The following is a 19,962-nucleotide window of genomic DNA, read 5'->3' as shown; positions in this document are numbered from 1 at the left end:
CGACCCGATGAAGCTCCTCCACAGAACCCGGACCTCCACTCCATCCAACACCTCCACAAACTGGACCTCACCACCAACACCACCAACCTCCCAACACCTCCCAACACCTCCCAACACTGCTGATGGATTTCATCAGTGCTGTTATGACTGAATCAGAGAAAGTTTCTGCAGCCAGGCTCCAAATGAAAGTCTGAAACCAGAGGACAGTTAAAGGGACAGTTCACATCAGAATCAAAGAAACACATTTTCCCTCTTACCTGTGCAGCTTTTTATCTGTCTGGACTGTTTTGTCGTTCAGAGCTCTCGCAAATACAGTTGAACAAGGCGGCACACAAAAAAATAAATCTGAAAACTCCCCAGCGACGTCCTTCACTCAAGATAATCAGCCGACCTTTGAACTCGCTAGCTTAGTTAGATAGTCTCAGCCATCTTTACAGTTATCTCAGGATATGAAGACTGTCTGAATGAGAAGAGAGTCAAACCTTTACTTTCAGTAGTCACAGGGACGTAAGAATGGCATGTATAGAGCTGCCATTAGAAAGGTTTGGTGATTTTACCCCAAAATAAGGTTCGAAACTGTTTTTTTTCTCATGTTATACTTTCATAGGATTCATTAAGAAATCCTGACTGCTGGGATTTGATGCTGTCAGTTCATCTTCACCAGACAACTTGAACAAATGTGAGTTTAATGTGTAATATTTGAATAACCTCACATTTCTTTGTGATCATGCACATCAGCGTGACATCCTCCACCTCCTCCTTAGTGCACAAAAACCATTGACTGATATGTTTCCCAGTTCAGCTGTGATACAGAAGTCGATGCTTTTACACATTTTTTTTTTATTGAAAATGCTTCAGATATCACAACTTATATCATCTCTGCTCTCGTCCAGGAGTAAATGTGGGCTTCCATCTGCGCGGTGATACAAAAAAAACATTATTTCTGATTTGAAACTTCTCATAATGAGGTCTGAGGATAATCTTGACTAACCAGGTCATGATTTCTGGAGAGTGATGCCTTCTCGCTCCGTTATATCTGAGAGAGAGCAGACATCTTTACTGACCTATATCTCTAAAACTTGGCAACTCACAGCAAAACAATCTAGATGTGTTAACAGCACCACAGATTAGAGATATTACTGTATATGTGTGTGGTTATTGGGTGAACTGTCCCTTTAAGTGAGCAGGATTTTATTTACAAATGAAGATGATGGAGGGCTAAATGTAGAAGCTTCTCTGTCTTTTTCTCTTCCTGTCATTTCTGTGTCAGATGAAAGGTTTAAATAAAGCTGCTAAATTTGTGACCTTGAAGTGTTTTCATTAGACAAAGCCTTCTTCCTGACTTCCCATTGTCCTGAAATATCCTGATCTGGTCTCTTTACTGATCATCCACTCCACAGTGATGCACTCTTTCTGAATGGACCGGCTCCCATTCTGCAGCCGACTGTGCACTACAAGCTCATCGGTGCTGTGTGGGAGTGGGCGACGCACAGACAGCAGCCTGAATGTCAGAGCGCCGCGCTGATGAATCACGGACGTGGATCTGAAGGCCGAGAGGACGATGGCGTGTAGGACGATGCTGCTGAATGGATGTTTTCAGGTGTGTAGGCGTGTGTGTGTGTGTGTGTCCTTGCCTACCTGCCTACACCTCCACGCTGCACTGAATATACACAGGCGGAACTGTTTTGTCAAGTCACGTAAGTGTTCAGAAATAAGTCGCTGGGGTCTATAAATGCCGACTATTCACGCCGTGCTGGAATGTTTTTGCTCTCACATCTTAAGTCCTGAAGAATAATAAGCTCCTGAACCTTTGACCGCTTGAGGCCAACAGGGTGCCATTGTTGCAAGTCATTCCCCGTCTGTGTCTCACCTCTACACCTGTTACCATCAAATAAAGGCATCAAGAACCAACAAAAAGTCTTAAATGAGTCATGTGTCAGGTGTTCTACGGCTCAAACGTTATATCTAGTTTATAATGATGTCCAGTGTGTCGGATTTAGTGAGCTGTAACAGCAGAAATGGTTTATAATATTATTTATCCTGTCATTCATCTGAAACAGAATCACTGTCTTTCTATTCCTCAGAATGACACTTTGTCCGCCATGTTGCACCTTTATGTTTCTACGGTAGCCCAGAATGTACAAACCAAACACTGGTGAAGATAATACACTAAAGACTACATAAACTACCTCTAAAAATGTACAAAAAACAAAGTGTTAAAGTGAAAAGTCGGGGTTTCTATTTCTTGGCTGGGTGCGGTGACTTCCAGGCCAGCCAGGCTAGCTGTTTCCCCCTGTTTACAGTCTCTATGCTAAGCTATGCTAACCAAATTCTGTCTGTAGCTTCATATTACAGACTGGCTCATCCTGACTATGAAAGCAGCTTATTACAACTTTTATTCATGCTTCTTTTTAGGCAGACATTCATTCAGGAGGCCGCTGTTTGAGGCGTCAGGTCTCAAGTCCTAATGGTCACGACTTTTTTCTACAGGGTTGTGTACAGCTGAGGTGAAGCTCAGTTCATATTCAGTTCAGGACATGTCGGAGGTCTTGTCGGAGGGCAAGTCACAGGTCCTGAGTAAATTGTTGTCTGTCTGAAGAAGTCTGAAGTAAAACAAGTCTCACAGCCGTCACACGCACGCGTCAAGGCCGAGTTTTTGTGACTTTGTCCAAAGTGTCTAAATGCTGACAATTAAAACGTGTTCATTTTTACATCATGAGATCAGATCATGTTATCGCACAGACCTACTGATTATATGTCAAAGGTGTCAAAGGTTTGAGTCTCAAGTCTGCAGCTCTGCTCATGACTCGATCTAACCATGATTTACAACCATCATCTTAATTTATTTCTCCATAATTATGCTTTGGAGATGGATCGGCATTCATCAACAAACATAACCGAAGGCCACACTGAGTTGTGCAAACTAATTGTGGGGATTGAATCCTCACAGAGGAGTAAATCAATCGGCTCTCTGACAGAGAGAATGTTGCTGTTTGCTCCGGTGAAGACCAAACATGCCTGATTGATTTCCACTAACCGTCTGCAGTCTGGTCTCCTCAAGATCCGCTTTAATTAGATGTGACAAAGAAATAAAATAACATTCTGTTCTCACGGTGAGCTGAGGTTTTACTTTATTAAGCCCGCAGCCACCGGCCCAAAAATATCTCATCTGTTTTATCTCTTTGGGAAAATGTGTTGCTGGATAAAAAAGTCTCTCTCTCTCTTTGGTCTTCTGCTCGGTCCCTGTTTCATAAATTGCCACTGAAAGGGCTTCAGATCGTGATGTGCTAAGATGTGTGGGATTCCCCAACCCTCCACACGAGGCTTTGAAATCCAAGAAAAAGCTGTGGCTCCGTCCCACTCAGAACCACCGGGAGCCCACTCAGAACCACCAGGAGGAGTGGAGCCACGCAGCTACAGAAGCAGGTAAACACATGTGTAACACTTGTTGAACACATGTTGCACCGTCAACAAAAAAATATCAAGTGCACAATCTCAGCTCCAGGATGCAAATTAATACAAAACAAACAAGCCTGAAGCAACAGAAACACTTCTGAAGCCAAATAATGATTAATTAATATTACAGTGATTTAATGTTTCTGCAGATGAAACCATAATGAACACACGTGTCTGTGTGGAGCTGCTCTGAATGGTTGTAGCAGAGACAGCTGGCGTGGGCAGCGCGTGACACGGCGGAGGGGGCGTGGCTTGTTTAAATGTTATGCTGCATTCAGGGACTCACCGTAAACCACCAAGATCTCGATGCCTCGCTTTCTGAGGCTCTCGGTCAGAGTTAGTTGGTAATAATAATGAAGTGAGGATGGTGGCTCGGAGATGAAGAAAGGAGAAAACATTATGTAGAATAATTGATGTTCGAGTGATAACTATAAACAACCAATAGGCTAACAGCATCAAGAGAAAGTCCCCTTCAGGTGACTGCAGGTCTTTGGTATCTTTGTAAACTTTCCACCCTGAAGAAATTTGAGAAAATGCCAAAAGATAGTCCGTCCTGTGCTCATCTGAATAATCTCCGAACTGAGAGGAAACGTCGTAGCTAGAGATCCTTCCGCGACTTCAGCACCACGGACAGCACCGCGGGTTTATCAGTACACAGCATGGTGAGGTTATTGATGATACATCAGAGTCACGGTCACAAACATCAGTCAGATAAAAGACCATGAGTCACTGTCTTGTTAACTTTGGTGTACGTTATTCATTTACAGTAACTGATGAAGGTCAAGTCAAATGAAAAGTCAAAAATAAGTACAATTCCATGTGTCCAATCATGTGTCACTGAAGACCAGTGGAATCACCTGGGTTACCTGGTTGGAAAGAGAACCTGCAGACTCGGTACAGGTGAGGCTGTCTTACCTCTCTGTAGGCAAAACAGGCACCTGTAGGGAAGTCCCAGAAATCCTGAGCCTTCAAGAACCTGATGTACCGTCAACACAATGTGCTCCACTGAAACAGAATATCAAAATAACATTAAAGAGATCTGAAGTTGTAACTGCATGGTGGGTGGTTCCTGCTCAGGCCTGTTGGAGCGGTCCAATCAGAGCAGACTGGGCTTCTCTGACCAGGGTGGATAGAAGTGTTGCATTAATGGACAAAGTGGGAAAATAATGTGTTTTCTGAACATTAAAACATGTAAAAAATATTCCAGGAGACAAACAAAATAAACATATGAACCTGAAAAAAAGCATGATAAAGGGTTTGGTTTTAATGTGGCAAATTTAGCGTTTTTTTTAAAACTAATGTTTGCTTATGTAGGACATACAGAGGCATCAGTGTTAAACTGAGACTGTGGCAGGTAAAACCACCTGTAGCCAGGTAGCATCTCAGCCTACAACACCTGTACAGGTGAGAGCTGATGGAGGCCCAGCAGCTCATTTCTTCTCCTCAATAAACCATAAAGTAAACCATATTTTTTATACCTGCCTCGTTTGCTCTACATAACATGTTCTAATAGGTCCCACCTCCTCGTGAAGGTTCTCAGACCCAGAGTTCCTCTTTTTCCCACCGTCCCTGAAGGCAGCACCGCCCCTCTCGCGGTGATCCGCCTCTGCGCTCCGACGAGCGGCACCGAGCGACGGCGCGGCTGCGTGGGGAGCCGGTGTGGGCGCAGAGGAGGACTTTCCTATAAAAGCAGGGATCCCACGTCCAGACGAGCTCGTCTCTCTCAGTCTGCGCAGACAGGAGCGTCGGTCCCCCGCAGACAAGCCTCAGTCCTCCCGTCTCAGCGCGGACAGTCGTCTCAACCTCACCCACAGGAAATCTTAGTCTATGGTTCTGACTGACGTGCCTACAAGGATGTCCCGGACCGACGAGGTGCACCGTATAACGGAGAATGTCTACAAGGTAAGACGGACAGTTTGGTAGTTTGTTTCACGCCGCTGAACGCGCGTCCTCCGGCCGCGGAGGGACACCTGCTGCACCGGGGGACGGAGGGGCAGAGGACGCGGGTAGAGGACGGACAGCAGGAGAACTTTGTCTCAGTTGGCCTGAGAGGTGTCGGTCCACTTTGGCAGCACACCTGCCTGGTTCTGTGTGTTGTGGAGTGAGTTAGTGTTAAAGAGCTGATCTCCGGTCAGCACGAGAAACCAGGGAGCGTTTATTCTGCTAATAAAATGAGTGATGATGGTTCAGAGAGGTTGATGGCAGCTGATCCTTTTTAATTCAGGTAAATGATTGAGTCTGTAAAGTGTTTAAAACAGCTGGAGCAATATGAAGTGGAAACAATTAACAGAACTGTAGTCGATTAATTGGTTCTGTGTGGACTAATTGATCCTTTCCAGCAGCAGTGGATCCACTCCTCCAGCCTCTCCTCTACCTCTGCTCACACGGCTTTTTATTTTAGAGTGGAGCGAGTCAGACATGTAGATTTCACCTGCTCCACCTGACAGCTTGCTCGAGGGCACTTCAGCTCAAGTTGCAGAGGAGAAGCTGTCACCAGGAGGGGAAACTCTCCTGGACTTTAAGTCGCTGAATGGAGGCAGAGCGTTAATGTAGAAGAGGTTTGGGTCTTTACTGATGGTTTTTGATGGTTTCTTTGCTTCACATGGACTTCAGATTGGAATTAAGATGCCGGGATGAGTTCAAGTACAGTCACAGTGAGCGTGTAGGTCAGAGGAAGGAGAAAAGCTCATAGCTGTAAACTTCTGTCGACTGAACGTACCACCCTGCTCTCCCTGAAACTCGAGAGCCCAAAAGGTGACGAACGCTCAGGTCGTCCATTGTTATTTCTGCAACAAAGCTCCTCTTCAGCGGAAAGAGGCAGGCGGGGGAGCGGTGACGATGATGATGATGATGATGATGATGGTGGTGGAGAGGTGTTACGCTTCAGTTCAGGGCAGCTCTCCAGGCGAGGTACATTTCAGCAGCGGAAGTACAACGAGGGTTTTCTCTTTATAAGAGAGGAAACGCTCCACACTCCCACAAACGTTCCTGTACAGGAGGTGAAGGTGTGTTTGAGGAGGTCAGGAGGAGGTCACGGTCGTGTGATGGTGAAGGAGTCGTTTCAGATTTTGGTCGACTGCATGAAAACACACTTGCTCTTTCTTTGAAAAGGCTCTAATGAGGGATCAGTGGTACACGAGGAGTAGGCGCCTGGTGTTGTGACCTGTGGGAGGTTTTCTTCGGATCGTTAATGAGTGGTGAGAAACCACAACGAGGTGGAGGAGGAGGAGGAGGAGGAGGAGGAGGAGGAGGAGGAGAGAAGAGACTGTAATATGAATGGATGCTGGTCCTCTAGAGTCCTTGAACCCACGATCACTTAGCACGTTGGCACTTCAGGTTTCCACGTCATGAAGCCAGAAGGGTTTCAGATAAACGTCTGACAAGCTGAAGAGATGTTGATCCTGCAGCTCGTTATGTGTGATTAAGTCATTAATTGATCAACAGAAATGAATGTAGGTGATTAATGATCTGTTTAAAGTCGTCTATCGAGACACAAAAGAAAGACTCCAGCGTCTCCGGTGTCAGAGTTTCTTGCTCTTCATTGTTGTTTGTCGCCATAAATCAAATCTGTCCGTCTTCTGGACTGTTGCCAGGCAAAACAGGCTATTTGGAGACGCTACCTTTGGGTTCTGGGAAGCTGTGATGGGTCGAGGTGCAACCGTTACACCATCCAGAGAAAAGTAATTGCCAGCTATTTTTAATAATCAGGCAGTTGTTTTGGTCCATTTTCAAGCAGAAACATGAAACACTTGCTGGTTCCGGCTTCTTAAATGTGATGATTTGCTGCTTTTTCTCCGTCATTCGTTGGGATTTGGACTGTTGGTTGGACAGAAGAAGCAATTTGAAGATGTCACTCTGGGCTGTGGGAGATTTTGAAGAACATTCTTTGACATTTTATTGACTGAATGATAAGTTATTGTGAAAATAATTGCCATAGATTAACCGATCATGTAAATAAGCATTAGCTGCCTGCAGCCCCTTGTGTCGGGCACTTCTCACTATTGCCTGACATATGATAAACTAAATGATTCAGTGGAAACCTAAAGCCAGATTAATCAATAAAAACATGACCATTAGTTGACACTCTGATGAAAACAGCAAGAGGAGGAGAAGCTGTCAGCGAGTCGACGCTCGGCTGTGGAGTCGGGTAGGAAAATGCCATCGTGCAGAAATGCAGCAGTGGGGTTTCTTCCTGTCATCAGCAGGCCGGATCATTATGGAGTCAGCAGGAGTGAGGAGAAGCAGAGTGCCGCTGCCAGTCTGACCCGCTGCTGGGTTCTGCTGGGTTCTGCTGGGTTCTGCTGGGTTCTGCTGGGTTCTGCTGGTGGCGGTCGGTGCTGCAGTGGCGGAGGCCCCCTGGGGGGTTTTTTGAACCGATCCGATGAGGTAGCTCAGCTTTGTCCTGCGCTGTGTTTAGAGACACTAACAGGTCTTTATTAATTCATCAAAGGAGCAGAAGATGAAGAGGCCCCGAGGTGCCAGCTCCCATTAGATAACACTCAGGTCTGTTTCTGCAGCGAGGAGGGAAGGTAGAGACGACAAATGTCAGCGATTAAATCACGCAGCGTCGGGGACATCAATTACAGAACACAATATCACCAGGAAGTGTCGAGAAGAAAAGTACTCTGGGTGCATCCGTCTGCCGGAGCTGCTCGGTCCATATTTCACATAAATGCCAGAAAATGTTTCTGTCTTATATTAATAGACAATCATATCAATCAGCTGATATCAGACACTTTTACCTGAATCCTGTCAGAAACAGCAGGGTTCATTCAGGGAGTCATTCACATTGACTTATAGCCATCTATAAGTGAGATGCTACCTCAGAATTACATTTGGAAGATTAAATGTTTTATGATTTGATTGAAATTACTTAAAGAGAAAAATAGCGACCAGATGTTGGGAAAGAATGTTTCTCAAAATGTTTTATCAACCAGCTCTGCTAAATATTGGATAAAATGTGTGTAATTAAAAAAAAATAAAAATAAATAGTATTTCTGAAAATTGGCGTCGCCTGGACCAAAATATTAATCCTAACCTGAGAACTCCTGGCAGAAATGTTTTGCTTTTAGTTGAACTCGTGTTTATTAGTGTTGAATCAGATTTAATTGTTTTAACAGCCAAATGATGGCGGGAAAAAAAATCTGCGATACAACAACCTGAACGCCAGAACAAATGTTGGCACACCAGGAATATCCTGAAGCTTCTCATCTCCTCGTGATGCAACTTTATGTTGTCGGTATGTAAACACTGTGCTTATGATCTGGTGAGATTTAGGGACAACAGACAACGACCTGAGGACAGGTAAAGATCATGTTTTGGCTTAAAATACTCATTTCTTTTTAACACAAACATGGCTGGAATTTGTCCCGAGGCCCCTTTTTTAAAAAGAATATCCAGCGGTGTCACACTTACAAATGTTGAAACAACATCTCGCTGGCTTGGCAACAAGATTTGATGCTTTAATAATTCTCCTCAGCAGCTACCATCGAGCATGGAGGCTTCTGTAGATGTAGTTTAATTATTTCAGAGTGCTTTTAACTAATCTGAACCGAGCGTTATGACCCTTCTCCGGTTAGACACTGATTTTGTTTTCCAGCAGCTCCGCATGCTGTTTGTTTTCTTTGTTTGTTCGGCTGTTAACTGCCAGAATACAATAACTCAACAACGGAGGACCGAAGCCTTAACCCCACAGAGATGCTGAATGTAATTTCGGATGACTCACACAGGCGGATGCGAGTGTGTGTGTGTGTGAGTGTGAGTGTGTGTGGGCAGTGTCTCACGACTGCGTATGTGTGTGTTTAGCCTGTTTGTCAGCACCCGTACTGTACTGCAGAGCGGCTGGCACTGGATCTGGATCTGGCTCTGTAACGTTTCACCAGAAGATGCAGATAATGAAAGGATTCCACCGTTGGGTGTGTGCTGAGGCGTCACAGTCAGACTAAATCCCTGTGGATTGAGGATTCAGAGACGTGTGTGTGGACCCCTGTCAGTGTGGGTAAACAGTTTCCTCAGGTTGTTGTGGTTGCTGAACGAGCACCATCTGTATGTTTGTTTAGGAGTGTATTCAGCCAAGTGTTGTAATCCGCAGGCTCCATTTGTTCAGTGTGGCTCGGGTGTCAGGGAGAGGCTGGCTTCAGTCGTGGCTGATGGAAAGAGAAGATTTAAGACAGATCAGCTGGTCAGTTGATTGATTATTGTGTTTTTCTTTCTTCTGTTTGTGTGTCCGTCTACCTTCCACCCTTCATGCCTCAGGCGCCTCACGGAGGATCTTGACGAGTTCAAGGCCGGATGATAATCAGTGGTTATTCGGTCTATCGTGTTATATGGATCGCTATATAGTACGTTTTCTGAAAAGTCAACAATAAACTCAGTAATTCAGACGTAGAGCGTGATGGTGCTTGATTTTTGGGGCCTTTACCACTGTTGGGCTCTAAAGACAAAAGAAATGAAAGATATCAGCCAATATACATATTTTTTATAATGATGAATCAGACATCTTCTGACAAAGATGTGTGACAGACGGGATATTTTTAGTTTAACAATGAATGTCATTTTAGGCTGGTCACGTCTAATCAGTGCACTGAAAATGTATACGTCACTGAGAATGTAGAAATGTGTTTTATAGTGCTTTATAATCTCTAGAACAACATTTCACATTGGTGCATATTGGACAACACATGAGACAATACTTATATATATCTGTGACAGACCGATATCAGATGTTAATATTGGTAAACTCATATATCTGTCAGGCTCTATTCATTGGATTAAATGCATCAAATCAATGAAATTCCAACATTGCCTCTTAGCACTGCATCTTTGACCTCACTTTTGATTCATCAGCAGCAATTTTGCGACTCCATTGTCATTGCAGGTGTCTCCTTCAGCTCTGGAAAACTAAAGACGGCGTAGTTTTCAGCTTTTTCTCTCTCTGTGAAACTTGTTTCTGACAGAAGCTCTCTTTAAGTGTCAGCAGCATGATAAAGGTGCACGATATCAATCTAATCCTACAGTGACAGGAACGCTGTATTAGTATTAGTGTTGCGTAACTGTCACTGGGGAACATCCTCGAGTGATTGAGGCCATAAATGCTTTCATAAATATTGTCAAATTTTCAAGTCCAGTCTCTGCAAGACACGAGAGTACGGCAGCGCTCGTAGAAGCCAAAACTATTTGTTCTCGAGGGAGGGATTCTCGTCCAATGTGTGGGGGGTTGTGAGTAATGCTGGAGAACACTTTATCCCCACAGCCACACAAGTACAATCTGTTCAGGGTTTTTTTCTTCCCTCTAGAGTCTTTTCATGTCTTAGCCCAGCGGACACAATGCAGACAGTTACAGTCAACAACAGGAGTTTCCAGCTGTTTTTCTCAAACTGCAACAGAATAAAGTTTGGACCTCGACCACAGCCAGTATTTCTACTGGTTAGATCTCACCCTGGATTCTAGTTTGCAGTCTTGTCGGAGTCGCAGCCTGTTGGTTGTGTGTTCTCCGGTCCATAAGGTGGCAGACAGCTGTTGTTCATGCAGAGGGCTGCAGGTGAGAGGCAGGGCATCTGTCGGGCAGAAGATGAAGTGCAGCAGTGAATGGACTGCCAGAAAGCTCCATCAGTATTCCCCTCCGTCCCTCTTTCAGCCGAGAAAAAAAAGATGCATTGGTGTCATGTGCAGCGCCGGTACCGACCGGGCTTTGTTCATGTTTGAGGTCATTTGAGGTGAAACCAAGCCTCTAGTCTCTGCGCTCATGTGTGAGGAAGCATATCGAATCTAAATGCTCTGCCAAGGCAGATTCCTCCAGTGTGATTGTTTCAAACCAGTGATTCCTCCTCTCTGATTAGTCACACTGCTTTCACCTCTTTTGTCTCTGTTCGGAGCTACATCCCCGGCTTTGTGCTTCTGTCCCTGCAGAATATTGTGCCTCCTCATGCTCCGGGCTTTGTTCTAGCCTTGTGCCTTGTTGCTGATCTCCGGTCAGCAGCAGCGTTCTGCGAGCGTTGTCGTGACACTGTTTGTCTGACGGTGTTGTGGGGCGCATGCCTGTGTTAGGTAAGAGGGGAAGAGTGCAGGCAGGTAGCAATGGACTTAGTGTTGCAGTCGTTCACTGTTTTGTGCATTAATCACTGTGCTGATGATCTCATTGAGAATCACCGCCGGTGGAAGTGTTTGCACATTCATTTTAATTCGAACAAATTGCATGCCTTCAGGAGACAGGAGCTAAAACAGAGAGACTGTGTGAGAAGACTGATGTGTTTTGGGCATCAAAGCATGTAAACCTATTATAGTAGCAACCGAAACATAATTATTAATCTGAACATGAGCATTATATGTCTCTTTTAAGATGGCGGGGGCAGGGAATGTCTCAACACTATATATTATTGTACACCAACAAGGAACAGAATGTACCCAGAATTGCGTGCTGCACTCAACCCTGATGTTTGTACGCACACAGACTCAATTCACCACAAAGAGAAACACAGAGTTGGCACCCTCTTTTCATCTGAGTCTTATATTCGTGCACAAGCACAGAGTGGACTCGGAGTCAAAACCCAGAAGGCTGCAGCTCGGCAGGTCCGGGAGTCTGCGCCGCTATCCTTCTATTATTTAGATTTCACTGCTCTGTTACGACACAGCCTTCGTAGCTGTCACACAACATAACTGTTGGCATCTGCTGCGTGTGTGTGTGCAGCACGTCAGCAGCCTTTAACACATCTGTAAGTTATCTAATATGAGCTGGAGGGAGATCTGGGATGAGAGGTGGAGGCTGTCAGGGAGAAGGAGGTTGGCAGAGGATGAAAGGAAAGTTACTGGGACAGATCTCCAAAGAGAGACGGAGGATGGAAGAGAATAAATGAAAGCGGACTGAGGAGACAAAAATGTGGAGCCACTGTTCTTTTCTGATTAATTAGACTGAAATGAATGGGGGAAAGGCCTAAGAGGCAATATGGTGCTCACACATCCACATACACATCCACATACACATACACACAGCCCTGCTTGACATACAACACATCCTGGTGTCACGTACGTGCAGACACTCCTTCATATGTCGTGTGTTCGCACAGGAAATGTTGCCATCTTTATTTTTGAATAACGACCTTGCCAGTAACATTTGTGAATGAACATCTCGACGTACGAGCGTGTGCTCATTCATGTGCACGTGTGTGTAGAATGAAAAAACGGTGGTTGTGACGAAGAAATCAGTTGCGTAACTCGGAGGCGATGACGACGATGATCACCTTCGTTCACATGATGGCGGAGGAGACTTCCTCTCTCCAGCCCTCCTGCCTGCCACCTCCTCGCTCTCTCCTCGCCCACCACCCCGTCAGCTTTTCCTGTGGAATGAGACGAACGTGAGGTGAATAAAGATGGGCTGCCCTGTCACGGGGGGGAATTCCTGCACTTCCATATATAGCGGCGGAAGTGCCCCCTCCCTCCCGTCTCTTTCCAAAGCTGCATCTGTGGAATAGGGGGCGCTGACTCTGCCTCTGCTCGCCTGCACGCAGATAAGAGCTCATCTGAAAGGGAAATTGGCTGAGTTCTCACACATTCATATGCACACAAACTCTCTCTCGCACACACACACACACACACACACACACACGGCGGATAGGCACTGAATTTCCATCTCCTGAGGGCGTTGAAGCAGTGCAGCTTTAGCGTGGTGATTGTCACACTGACTGAGCAGAAGCAAATAATGTCCGTTTTCTGGGGAACAGCAGCAAAACACTAATGGACATTATGTGTACACATCAGCTTATCGCTGCCACATACAGTTCATAACGCAGTGGGGATCTCGTGGCTTTTTGATAATGTTCTCCAGCGGTTCTTATTTGGATGCACAATGCATCTTTACATGTGTATGTTTGGGTTTATATGCAGTTTACGGTAAATGAGGTCTGTTGATGACTACATGCTGGCTGAGGAGCTAAAACCGTGTTTATATCTATAAACCAGAAAAGAAAAAAGTGTAAATCATATTATTAGTTTATTGCTGAGGCGTTTTTGATTTATTGATGATACTGAGGTGTTTGTCTTTGCCTTTTATATGCATGATGGGCGCTCAACGACAGTGTCAACACAAACTGAACATTATATGCATCATAAGCGTAGACTTTATGGCAAAACAGTATTAGATTGCACAGCTGTACCCATGAAATCACCACTGAGTGTTTGACAGATTATAAATCCTGTGCACAGCAGCGTAGTCCTTCAGGTCACGACAGATCACATGCAGGTGTAAAGGGTATAAACTGCTAAATTAACAGGCAGACATATTGAATTAACATACAAAGACAGCTGCTTGTTTTGTCCATGTGTCTTTTCTAGATACCTACGAGGTGAAATCTTGTGTGTAGTGATCTTGTAAATCCATCGTCCAGGCTTCAAGCTGTGTAGTTGTATCTACAGTGGCTGAACCAATCAGTGTCCACTGAGGAACTGAATAAAGACGTGACTGGCACTTCAGGAAGTTAGCATGGATTTAGCTGTAGCATCAGCTCTGAGGGGTGTTGCTTAATCATAAGAAGAGCAAATTATGGCACTAAAGGCTTTTCTTACTTTTGACTGTCTTCATCTTGAATTTCCATTTCCCAACGAGCTCTGCTGGCGGTGTAATTCTCTCCTTCTGTTGATCTGATTGGTTGAATTCAGCAGTGAGAAGCTGATTGGAAGCTGACCTTGTAACAGTTCACAAGGATGATTCCTAGATCAGGTGCATCAGGTTAGTTTAAACATTTTTCCCTTCATATTACTCATTTAAACACCTATTTTAAACAACAAAACACACAAGTCATTAATTGAAAATATTTAGACATGTTAAATCTGTTTGGTACAGACTTCAAAATACACGTTTCATTGGAAACAGTTTTATTTTAATCTCAGCATGTGCAACGGGAATTCATAGGAAAATAAAACGTATAAATATGCCCTAGTTCAGTCTTACAGAAATCCTCACAGATCCCAGATCTGCACCAAAAACTTGTTACTGCCGGGTTTATTTGCAATCTGTTACTTGTTATTTTGGAGGTCTGGCTCATTTAATTTACAGCCAAACATAAAAACACAACATTATTGTTGCGATAAATAACACAAGCTTTCAGCCAGAGGCCCGGCTTCACTTCATCCTACACTATTAATGTGAACTCAATATTTTATACATTCATACTGAACAAGTAAACTACATCCCTCCGACTTTGCTTTGTTTGGTGACTTCACAAATGGAGGATGTTTATGAGTTCGTCTGCACCGTCGCTGTGCTGCAGGAGGCTTCTGCAACAAGCCGCATTCAGTAATCAGCTGTGGATGAAATCTGAGAGTAAAAACATTTTTTACACTTTTACATACACTTCTAACATCAATGTGCTTTCACTTTGCACGACTGCTTCAGTTGGATCGCAGCACGTGTAGCTCAGAAAGGTTTTTTTCACAAGCCATACGCTTTAGATGGAGCTTTTTATACCTCTGGTTATGTAATATATATAAATAAATTCATGGGGAAGAGATTAATGCACTCGAGGTGAAGCCATCAGCACCCTCCAGTCTAATCAATTTGTGCTGTTTGGAAAGTTTCCGTCAGAGTTGATGAGAATAAAAACAGCTCTCTCTTTATCAGGAGACGTTTGTGATAAAGCACACAGCGGCACAACACAGAAGGACGTGTGGAATGTGGCTTTAACCAAAGAACTGACTTTGTTAAACTGCTACAGAGTGAGATAACAAAGAACACACACGTACTGTTAGAACTGATGCACCCAACCATACACTGAATTATTACATTGTTATTTGGACGATTTAATAATAAAAAAAAAAACATTTACGAATCTAATAACAAACTAGATTAAGGCGAGAGATCTCTTCAGCGCTCGTGTAGATGAAATCAAAAACATTTAGTCCGTCTGTGTTTGCTCAGGACATCAGGCTGTTAGTGCCGTTTGATTGAAAACGTCATGTTGTGTCGGCAAATTGCTTCTGCGCTGTGTGTAAGCGCGTGAGTGATGAGTGTTTGTACACCAGCTGACACCTGAACACGGTGAGAAATAGGGGGAGTGTGGTGGCAGGTTATGGAGAGGGGATGACACACACACACACACACACACACACACACACACACACACACACACACACACACACACACACACACACACAGTTAAACTTGATGACAGGGGTCACCTTGACTTGTGAGTAGTAGCCAAATACTCTCAGCACCATACGAGCAGTCACCGTTTCCAGGGCGACCACCTAGAGTAAATGACCTTTCCCGTGTGTGTGTGTGTGTGTGTGTGTGTGTGTGTGTGTTTAATCCGGTTAACCTTGGTATCCCGAACAGTTCACACACATCTAAACAGCCGGGTGAACTTTGCTTATCATCACTTACACTGTTGACTCTGTGGTGATTACAGTGTTGGTGTTTTTCAGTTTCCCCCTGTTGAGAGATTCTCTAGAGAGACTGTTTACACGTGAGCGGCTGAATCTCACATGATGTCACCTCCTGCAGCCGTGTCGTCCGTGTCGAGAGGAGGAAGTGACCTTAGTTTTAGCCGCGTGTGTGTGTGTGTGACGAGGAAATGAAGGCAGAGACGGAAGTGGAACAGCATGCAGGCTTAAAACCCTGTTGATTAATCAGGTGTCTGTACTTCATGATGCTTCTCTTGGCCAGAGAAGAGAAAAAAACTTTAACCCTGCAGCAATGATGTCAGCGTAGAGACCATTCATATCTCAAGATGGTGAAAACCTGATGTCATTACTAAATCTCCAAGGCGAGAATGTGCGGATCGACCCTGAATCAGTAAAATACAAAAACAAGAACAGGAACATTTCCGTTGGGCGATAACAATTTGCTGTTTAACAGGATTTCCGTGACTTTATTTCGATGTGTAATTAGCACCTGTGTTTCTCATTTCTCTCACAGAAACGTTGTTGAAACAACCGGTACATGTACCCACGCCAGCTGGAATGTATGAATTTGTTTTACTTGATGATGTCAGCTGAATACTTTGACTTGCAAATCACCAAATCAGTGCTTCCTCATCCCTGACAGCTAACATGCTTTACATACTGATTGTGGAGTTACGGTCAAGCTGTTGATGGCAGATCGCTTTTAGGTTATTGTCAGCGTCCAGTGTATAAATACTGACTACAGACATGAAGCCAGTTATTTGCACTCAGTTATTTAAATAGAAAACATCTCACTCTGTCTCCGGCTCCACCTGGTCTGGCCCTCCCTCCATGCCCGGGTTGCCAGGTCCCTTCTTGCTGGTTAATCTGTTTGGCAACGCGCGGCGCAGCAGGTTCTAATGGTGCCACATGGTTGGCTCGGCTTTGCAGTAATTTACGCCCCAACATGATATGAACCTGCTGCTGTTTATGTAGGCTCTGACTCACCCCACACACTGGTCTGCTGCCGCCAGCTGACACACACACACACATGCATGCACACACACACACACACCTCCTCTCCACCATTGTGGCAGAGCCAGCCGGGTCATGATGATCTTAACGCTGCTTGTTTTCCTACATTTGTTCTCTCGAGTGTTTTGCTGTGATTACCTGCGTGGGAAGTAACTCAAATCAGCCACTAGACTGCTTTAATTGTACTTTTAAGAAGGCTTCAAAATGTTCTCGTGTCCGTGTTGGACTGTGTTTTGATGCCTGGGGTTATCAATTTGTGCTACTAGCTCTGCCGCGGGCAACTGCTAAGTGCTATTCTTGTGAAACAGAAGTACAGCTCAGCCACACAAACTCCCTGCAGGACCGACGAGTGCTAATTAAAAAATTCCATGTTATCTGTTCATCTATTGCGTCACTCACTAAAGCATTCTAAACTGTGTCGGCAAGAAACATCAGCAGATGAACACAGCGTCATATTGTGATGGACGATGACACACATACACCTCCCTGCCCTCTCTGCCCCGCATGTCTTCAGACTCACTGTCTCAGAAGCTTGAAACAAAGTTAGCTGGCTAACTATAATGGCTTTTTATTAATACGCTGCCTCCGCCGATATAACCGACCGTCTTGAGAAAAAGACACAAACACCAGAAACTCCTGCGTTACAGGAAGGACACATTTGTTTTTCGTGCTCTCTCGTCAGACACCTTTTTTAAATTGCGATGTTTCGATGGTACAGGGTTCAGTAGTTGCTGACAGTAGCATTGCAAACCAACACTAGCGAGGAGCTTCATGAAACTGGGATCCATTGCCGAGCAGCTGCACGCAAGCTTCATCATGTCCAATGCCGAGCATGGGGTAAGCACGCCGCCGCTGAACTCTGGAGCAGTGGAAACATCTTCTTTGCAGTGATGAATCACGCTTCACCATCTGGCAGTCTGATGGACACATTTTGGTTTGCCGGCTGCCAACAGAACTCTACTTAGCGCCTGCTTTAAGGATACTAAGATACACATTTTAGCCAATTAGGCACTTTCAACTCTGTTGCAACAGTTTGAGAAAGTCCATTTTCTGTTCCAGCTTTACTGTTGCACAAAGCAAGGTCCATGCAGACATGGTTAGGTGAGTTTGGTGTGGAGGAGCACAGCACTGACCTCAGCCCCCAATGAACACCTTTTTAGAAGGAATTGTAAAGCTGATTGTGAGCCAGGCTCGCTCATCCAGCGTCAGGACCCGACCTCGTGGATTTTCTTTTGGCTGACGGCGAAAAATTTTCACAGACGCACTCAAAATCTTGTGGAAAGCCTCCCAGAAGAGTGTCTGTCAAAGGTCCAACGCCGTTAATGCACATAGTTTGTAGAATGGGGGCCTGTGATAGTCAGATGTCTTCACACTTTTGCCGTATATTATGCTGAAGCACTCATTTGATCTTGTACACATTCAAGTATTTAAAAAAATTTATATTTACTGATTAGAATGTGTTAAGCGGGAGATTTCAGCGCTACTCGGCTGCAAGTATTGACACAAAAGTACATGTTTGTGATGTGTGTTCTGTGTTCGTCAGTGTGTGTGATTCCACCTTAACTTGTCATAAACACTTCAGAGGAACGCCTGTCTGGTTCCAGTATTAATAGCTTGTATAACCTCTGGCTCTGTTCCACATCACTCAGCTGTCATGGGACGTGATGTCCGTGTGCTGCCATGTTGCTCTGATGGATCTATTAACCTTGGTGTTGAGGGGCTGGCTGCTACCTATTCAATCTTCCTCTCCTTGCATTAGCCATCTGTTATAGCCACGACAGCACTTACAGTGAAATGCCACCAGATTTCAGCTGTATTAGCGGGAAGTCTACTGTCTTTCATAGCCGTGCAGTTTAGCCTGTTGATCCTCAAGACAAGACGAGAGGGAGCACAATGACGGTCCACAGGATAAAGATGTTTTCAGGATATGAAGTTATTATTGTTCCCTGTAAGAAGTTTAACTTTTGCAAGAAGTAAAAATGATATTGGATCATGCACAAAACGTGAAACTTCAATACAGGAGCCGGAGCTTTGCCCATTCAGAGAGTCAACGTTGGTTTCTTTTAACAATGTTGTTTTCCTGAAAGAAGTATTTTTATTTGGCTAGCCATAACCAAGTGTAACCATGAAGCTGGCTGATCAGAAAACGGTTTTATTACGCTCGTACATATTTGGATTGATTACACTTGTGGTCTGCCGATGCCAAACGTCCCTTAGAAAGACCGATACTCTGTTGTTTAGGTGTAAAGGCTTTTTCCTCTATCATACCTGATACAAATCAAAAAGATAAAATACTTTCTTTTCCCAAAAGAGAAGTTCAGTCAAGTCACACAGACAAAAACTGAAGAAACCCCCCAAAAACAAGAACAAAGAAACAATCGGAGGCCCAAATCTTCATCTCCCCTGCAGAAACTGATGCTACATGGCAGCCGGTCCTGCCTGCCAGCACGCTGCACTGTGAACAACAGCCACACACAGATGAACACACCGACATTTACAGACACAAACAGAATTTCATTCCACAGTTATGCCTCTACACACTCGCACACACTTCTGTTGCTCTCGGACGCTCCCAGGGTTGAACTTCTGCCTCTCCGATCAACCGAAACATCCTTTTGGTGAGAAAGGTAGAGAGGCTTCTTTCCTTTTTCTGTCGTGAGAATAAATATTTTAGATGCTGGCCCGACCAACAACATGTCAGCGTGAGATGGATTGTACTCTAGTGTGTGAGTGTGTGTGTGTGTGTGTGTGTGTGTGTGTGTGTGTGTGTGTGTGTGTGTGTGTGTGTGTGTGTGTGTGTGTGTGTGTGTGTGTGTGTGTGTGTGTGTGTGTGTGTGTGTGTGTGTGTGTGTGTGTGTGTGTGTGTGTGTGCGTGTGTGTGTGTGTGTGTTGGCATGTGGATGTTCACGTGCTTGCAGTCCACCACAGTACCTGGAAGGCTGCAGTAGGAACGAGCTTCTGTTGCTATTTTTGCCGCTCAGGTTCTTTTCTGTTATTCTGCTCACTGTTCTTCTCAGTTGATTAATCGTATGCGCCATAAAATGTCCAATATTTTCAACAGAAATGATGCCGATGTGACGTCCTCAGATTACTTTGTTT

At 44.6% G+C, this 19,962-nt stretch overlaps 1 protein-coding gene and 1 long non-coding RNA gene across 7 annotated transcripts in view; both read left to right on the top strand.

Annotated features, from left to right (window-relative positions):
- The first annotated feature begins 77 nt into the window (after window positions 1-77).
- LOC115570967 (uncharacterized) lies at window positions 78-3,395 on the top strand. Its single transcript, XR_003981853.1, has 3 exons — window positions 78-679; window positions 1,401-1,600; window positions 3,269-3,395. It is a non-coding gene; the product is annotated as an uncharacterized LOC115570967 (long non-coding RNA).
- Window positions 3,396-5,061: 1,666 nt separating this feature from the next.
- The window catches only part of LOC115570964 (brain-specific angiogenesis inhibitor 1-associated protein 2-like), a 72,309-nt gene continuing 57,408 nt past the window's right edge, over window positions 5,062-19,962 (top strand). For 5 of the 6 annotated variants that reach the window (XM_030399834.1, XM_030399833.1, XM_030399832.1 and 2 more), the window contains exon 1: window positions 5,062-5,358. In XM_030399834.1, coding sequence (XP_030255694.1) covers window positions 5,284-5,358 — 75 coding nt within the window. In that variant the 5' untranslated portion in view covers window positions 5,062-5,283. The remainder of the gene's footprint in view (window positions 5,359-19,962) is intronic. The other variant, XM_030399835.1, reaches the window with a different exon arrangement.

Source organism: Sparus aurata, chromosome 20 (genome assembly GCF_900880675.1).
Source record: "Sparus aurata chromosome 20, fSpaAur1.1, whole genome shotgun sequence".
NCBI classification, from domain to species: Eukaryota; Metazoa; Chordata; class Actinopteri; order Spariformes; family Sparidae; genus Sparus; species Sparus aurata.
Note: the sequence above shows the minus strand (reverse complement) of the source record. Positions and strands in the feature narration are given on the sequence as shown.